The sequence below is a fragment of the Thamnophis sirtalis genome, unplaced genomic scaffold (assembly GCF_051295495.1).
Source record: "Thamnophis sirtalis isolate CommonGarterSnake01/CBP01778 unplaced genomic scaffold, rThaSir2_p1.2 scaffold_2, whole genome shotgun sequence".
NCBI classification, from domain to species: domain Eukaryota; kingdom Metazoa; phylum Chordata; class Lepidosauria; order Squamata; family Natricidae; genus Thamnophis; species Thamnophis sirtalis.
The window spans coordinates 74,646,342-74,652,341 of record NW_028261382.1 but is presented as its reverse complement, the minus strand read 5'-3'; the positions used below and the strand labels follow the sequence as shown (position 1 = coordinate 74,652,341).

The following is a 6,000-nucleotide window of genomic DNA, read 5'->3' as shown; positions in this document are numbered from 1 at the left end:
TGGAATGAATAGAACAGAACAGAACAGAACAGAATTCTTTATTGGCCAAGTATGATTGGACACACAAGGAATTTGTCTTTGGTGCCTATGGTCTCAAGTGTACATAAAAAGAAACAGAATTTATATAATTTATTTACCCCCCCCCCTTTCCTCCTTTCCCACTCCTTTAGCCATAGTTATAGCATAGTTTAGCCATAGCGGCTCCCTCCGCACCGCTTCTACGCCGGGCGCCTCCTTAAAAAGAAAGAAAGCAAGCCCCGCCCAGCCCCTCTTCTCGGCGCCTCCTTAAGGGGCTCCCCCGGGAGGGGGACGAAGAGGGGGCGGATGAGCGCAGGGAGGGGGGCGTGCCGTGCCGTATGCAAAGCAGCTGTGACGAGTAAGCCCCTCCCGCCTCGGCGCCCAAAACTTGCTTCTCCGCGCTCGCCGCTGCCTTCCAAGCCAGGCAGATCATGGCGCTGCGCCGACCGGGGACCTTGCAGGGCTCCGGGGACGAGGCCGGGCAGCGTCTCCCCTTGCGGGCCAGGCTGGTCCTTCCGCTGTTGCTGCTGCTGTTCAGCCGAGTCGGCGCCGGCGCCTCCCCCGAGCGGCGGGGCCCCGTGGTGTTCGGCATGCGGCTGGAGGGCACCGACCGGCCGCTGTTCGAGCTGGATGAAGCGGAGGAAGCGGGCGTGCTGCAGGTGGAAGAAGGCGCCAACATCGTGCTGCGCCTCTACGGTCTGGGCTTGAGCCCCCGCGCCTACCAGGGGATCTATTTCGCCGAGGTGGGCATGCCTGGCACCGCTACCACCACCAATGCCACCTGGGCCAGGGGGGCCAATGCCACCTGCCCGGAGAAGACCCAGGACCTGGTGGTGCATGCCCACGCCGGCCTCAGCCGCTCCACCTCGGCCCTGGTGGGCGTGAAAGTGCAGCGGCTGCGCAAGGCCGAACGCTCCAAGCTCTATGTGCTGTGCACGCGGAGCGATCCCGCGCAGCCCTGGCTGCGCCTGGAGGGTGAGGATGCCTTCCTGCGGGTGGTGGAGGAGAAGCAGCACCTGCTCCCTCTCTGGCTGCAGATCCTGCTGCTGTTGGCCCTGCTGGTGCTCTCTGGCATGTTCAGCGGGCTGAACCTGGGCCTGATGGCGCTGGACCCCATGGAGCTGCGCATTGTGCAGAACTGCGGCAGTGAGAAGGAGAAGCGTTACGCCCGCAAGATCGAGCCCATCAGGCGCAAGGGCAACTACCTGCTGTGCTCCCTCCTGCTGGGCAACGTCTTCGTCAACACCACCCTCACCATCCTCCTGGATGACTTGATTGGGTCGGGCTTGGTGGCCGTCATTGTATCCACCTCGGGCATCGTGGTCTTTGGGGAGATCGTGCCCCAGGCGCTCTGCTCCCGCCACGGTTTGGCCGTGGGGGCCAACACCATCATTCTCACCAAGTTCTTCATGTTCTTGACCTTCCCCATCTCCTACCCGGTCAGCAAGATCCTTGACTTTCTCTTGGGTCAAGAAATCGGCACCGTCTACAACCGGGAGAAGCTGGTAGAGATGCTGAAGATCACAGAGCCTTACAACGATCTGGTCAAGGAGGAGCTGAACATGATCCAGGGAGCCCTGGAGCTTCGGACCAAGACGGTGGAGGGCGTCATGACCCCCATTCACGACTGCTTCATGATCGACAGTGACGCTATCTTGGATTTCAATACCATGTCTGAAATCATGGAAAGTGGCTACACCCGTATCCCTGTCTTCGAAGAGGAACGGTCCAACATTGTGGATATCCTCTACATCAAGGACTTGGCTTTTGTGGACCCCGATGACTGCACCACCCTCAAGACCATCACCAAGTTCTACAACCACCCGGTCCATTTTGTCTTCCACGACACCAAGCTGGACGCCATGCTGGAGGAATTCAAGAAGGGTAAGTCAAAAGGTGGAAGGTGGTATCTGTCTGGGCAAGTTGCCTATTACCCTGGGTGCTTTTGTTTGCCCGGGGCATTGTTGGCAAAGAGGCAGCTTCTTTTGCACACCTCCAGAATGATAGGCAGCATGTTTTTTTTAAATCCTGGTGGCCAGGATGCAACCTGGTTACCTCCTCCTAGCCAAGGCTTCTAATGCAGAATGTGATGGCCAAATCCAGCAGAAGGATTCATAGGTTCTTGAGGGTCCCTAAGAGACCTGTAATTCATTTGTCTCATGGAGTCTGTTGCGCTGTTTATTTTTTTATTTTGTTGTTGTTGTTATTTGCGAAGTTATGTCTGACCCATCATGACCCCATAGACAACGTTCCTCCAGGCCTTCCTGTCCTCTACCATCCTCTGGAGTTCATTTAAGCTCACGCCGACTGTTTCAGTGACTCCATCCAGCCATCTCATTTTCTGTTGTCTCATCCTTCTTTTGCCCTTCATCCTTCCCAGCATGAGGCTCTTCTCAGGGAGTCCTTCTTCCTTCTCATTAGGTGGCCAAAGCATTTGAGTTTCCTCTGCAGTATCTGGCCTTCTAAAGAGCAGTCAGGGTTGATCTCCTCTAGGACTGACTGATTGGATCTCCTTGCAGTCCAAGGGACTCGCAGGAGTCTTCTCCAGCACCAGAGTTCAAAGGCCTCCATTCTTTGGCGCTCAGCCTTCCTTAGGGTCCAACCTTCACAGCCATCCATTGCAACTGGGAAAACCATAGCCTTGACTGTACGCACTTTGGTTGGCAGGGTGATGTCTCTGTTTTTTAGTCTGCTGTCTAGATTTGCCATCGCTTTCCTCCCCAGGAGGAAGCCTCTTTTAATTTCTTGGCTGCTGTCCCCATCTGCGGTGATCTTGGAGTCCAGGAAAATAATTCTGTCACTACCTCCATTTCTTCCCCATCTATTTGCCAGGAATTGAGAGGGCCGGATGCCATGATCTTTGTTTTCTTAATGTTGAGTTTCAAGTTGACTTTTGCACTCTCCTCCTTCACCCACATTATTTATTTAGTATATGGCAAAAAATGACTTATAGTGCTTCAAATGTTAATGTCCAATCCACCCAGCCATTCAAGGGCAGGGTGGTCCTATGTTGAAAAAAATCAGACCTTGTGCCGGTGTAAGCTCTTGATGGACATTCAGACACAATGTGGTGGATATATTGTTGAGCATCGCAGTCACACTGAGGGGTAGAGACAAGGCCCCTCTTAAACAATGAGTCTTCACAGACACTATGTTGGGTATGGATCAGTGGTGAAATTCATTATTTTTTAACTATGGGTTCTATGGGTGTGGCGTGGTGTGGCTTGGTGAGCATGGTGTGGCTTGGTGGGCATGGCAGGGGAAGGATACTGCAAAATCTCCATTCCCACCCCACTCTGGTGTCAGCCAGAGGTGGCATTTGCTAGTTCACTGAACTATTCAAAATTTCCACTACCGGTTCTCCAAAACCTTCTGGATTTCACCCCTGGTACGGATCCTGCTCAGAGTTCACCAATGCTGGCGAGGAAGGTCAGAACTTGGCATCTTTTGTGTAGGGTCATCTACGTAACTGCCTGTATCTGGGCGTTCAGCAGCCCATTTGGTTTTCCACTGTGTGTTGATAGAAAAGAATAGAATTCTTTATTGGCCAAGTATGATTGGACACACAAGGAATTTGTCTTCTCAGTGTACATAAAGAGAATAAAATATATTCATCAAGAATCCTAAGGTACAACACTTAATGATAGTCATAGGATACAAAAAACCAATTGAATAATACTAGGTAATAATCAATATAAATCGCAAGGCTGCAAGCAACAAAGTTACAGTCCTATAGTCATAAGTGGGAGGAGATTAGTGATAGGAATGATGAGAAGACTAATAGTAACAGTAATGCAGACTTAGTGAATAGCTTGTCAGTGTTGAATAAATTATTTGTTTAGTAGAGTGTTGGCATTCGGGGGAAAACTGTCCTTGTGTCTAGTTGTGCAGTGCTCTATAGCGTCCTTTTGAGGATAGGAGTGAAACAATTTATGTCCAGGATGCGAGGGGTCTGTAGATATTTTCACAGCCCATTTTTTGACTCATGCAGTGTACATGTCCTCAGTGGAAGGCAGGTTGGTAGCCATTGTTTTTTTCTGCAGTTCTTAATTATCCTCTGAAGTCTGTCTCTTGTCTTGTTGGGTTGCAAAACCAAACCAGACAGTTATAGAGGTGCAGATGACAAAGTTGATGTCAAAGTTGTTAGGCAGCGAGTGCCAGAGAGAGAGGGCTTCCTGTATTGAAACCTGCCAATTTGATAGATGAGGAAGATCAGCGTGCACAGGAAGAATTGGATTTCTCATCCTTTTGTTGTGCCCCTTTGCTAAGGCTTCTTGCCTTCGTAAGAGCCAGTGGTACAAGGTGCGCTAAGTTATCGCAGCTTTTGGGCATGTTGGGCTGATGATTTCAGGGGGAAAGCAGCCTCTGTAGCTGATAATAGTTACAAACCCAAATTGACAGAGCCCTAACCAGCTCTGGCTTATTCAACGTATGTCCTTCTTCAGCAAATAATAGCTTGAGGCCATGTGTGAACCCAATCCTCCACGTATTACATATTAACAGCAGAAGTTATTTTCTGGAGTGGAGTGGGAGGAAAAGACTTATTAGGATGGGACGGGCTGTGTTCCTGGAGCACATTTTGCAGTCTTCTCCTACAGATGTTTGTTCAGACGTGAGTAACTTCTGCTGACTTGGCAGAGGAAAGCAAGAGAAAAAGCGGAATTGTTGGATGTCAACATTCGTCAAAGAGACTCTCCCAGCTGCAGCCTAGAAGACAGGCAGACAGTTGCAATCCCTCTGCGACTATCCTGTTTTTTGCTTTCTTTTTTCAAAGCAACTTTTAAAAACTCCTTGAGGTTCTCTCTTGCACGCTGTGTGTCTCCCACTTGCAGGGAAAACAAGGGAGCTGATCCAGTCAAATGAAAGCGAGAAAAAAAACCCTTCCGGGAGGCAATCCTTCCGGTCTAGGGCCAGATTTCATGGGCGAAGGGCCTGGAAGCTGCATCCTTAGTTTTGGTCCAACTGCAGGTCAGGACGTTCGCACTGCTGGAACACAATTTGGCTGGAGTCCTTTTGCCCCCCGGGAGAAGGTGTGAGTTTCATGAATCACTTTTGAACTCTTTTGTTACAGGGCGCATTGTGTCTAACACTGCTTCCACTTCTTCCCATGGAAGGATCAGAAAAAGTGTGTTGCAATGCAATAGGGTTAATTCAACGCCAGACCCCTTAAAGCTACAGTGCAGCTTTTATCCGCCGTGCATTTCCAAGAATTTACAGAATCTCCCACCTGGACTTAAGGAATTAAGTTCTCCTCCTGTATATCCTCTCCTTGCTTTGGTTTTTGGTTTTTGTTTGAAAAGTTTTATTTTATTTTTCCATAACCACTCTTACATCCTTAATCTTACAATGTGTCATCTGGGTACAATCTTTGTGTCATCATATTTAACAGTTACATCACTTTTAATCTATTTTTATCTCACCTTTACATTTACATTTCAATTGCCTTTGAATTCAACTCCTCCCCTATAATTCTTTTCCAAATTATTCAATTTTCTGTTTCTTTTTGTCCATATTTGTTTTCTATCCAGTGATGAAATCATCCCCCTATCTTATAATACTCTGATTCTGCCTTCTCTTTGTTTTTTTTCCTCTCAGTTTATCATTATTTATCTTACTGACCTGGGATTTTTTCCAAAAACACTCATTTTCTTTCAATACCTCACTAAAATGAAAAGGATAAAGCAGTTTTAGAGCTTGCAACAAACAAGAAAAGCCCATTTGAAGTAACATTCATAATCATAATGACTGCAGCAATTACACTTTTAAATGCCATATAGTTACTAAAACGCAGTAATCAATTTCAGTACAAAGCACAAATCAATCTATTAAATGAAACTCTACATTGCTGGTACTCTTACATTCCATAAAAGCCCCTCATTTCCATTACATGCATATAGTTTCTTAATATAACACATTAGGCATTTATTACAGGAGAATGAAAATAATGTATGCAACCATAAGCAGATTCCTAGTGTCCTGAGA

At 48.1% G+C, this 6,000-nt stretch overlaps 1 protein-coding gene across 1 annotated transcript in view; it reads left to right on the top strand.

Moving 5' to 3' along the window:
* The first annotated feature begins 414 nt into the window (after window positions 1-414).
* The window catches only part of CNNM4 (cyclin and CBS domain divalent metal cation transport mediator 4), a 72,120-nt gene continuing 66,534 nt past the window's right edge, over window positions 415-6,000 (top strand). Inside the window, exon 1 of the mRNA XM_087706116.1 lies at window positions 415-1,902. Coding sequence (XP_087562242.1) covers window positions 450-1,902 — 1,453 coding nt within the window. The 5' untranslated portion in view covers window positions 415-449. The remainder of the gene's footprint in view (window positions 1,903-6,000) is intronic.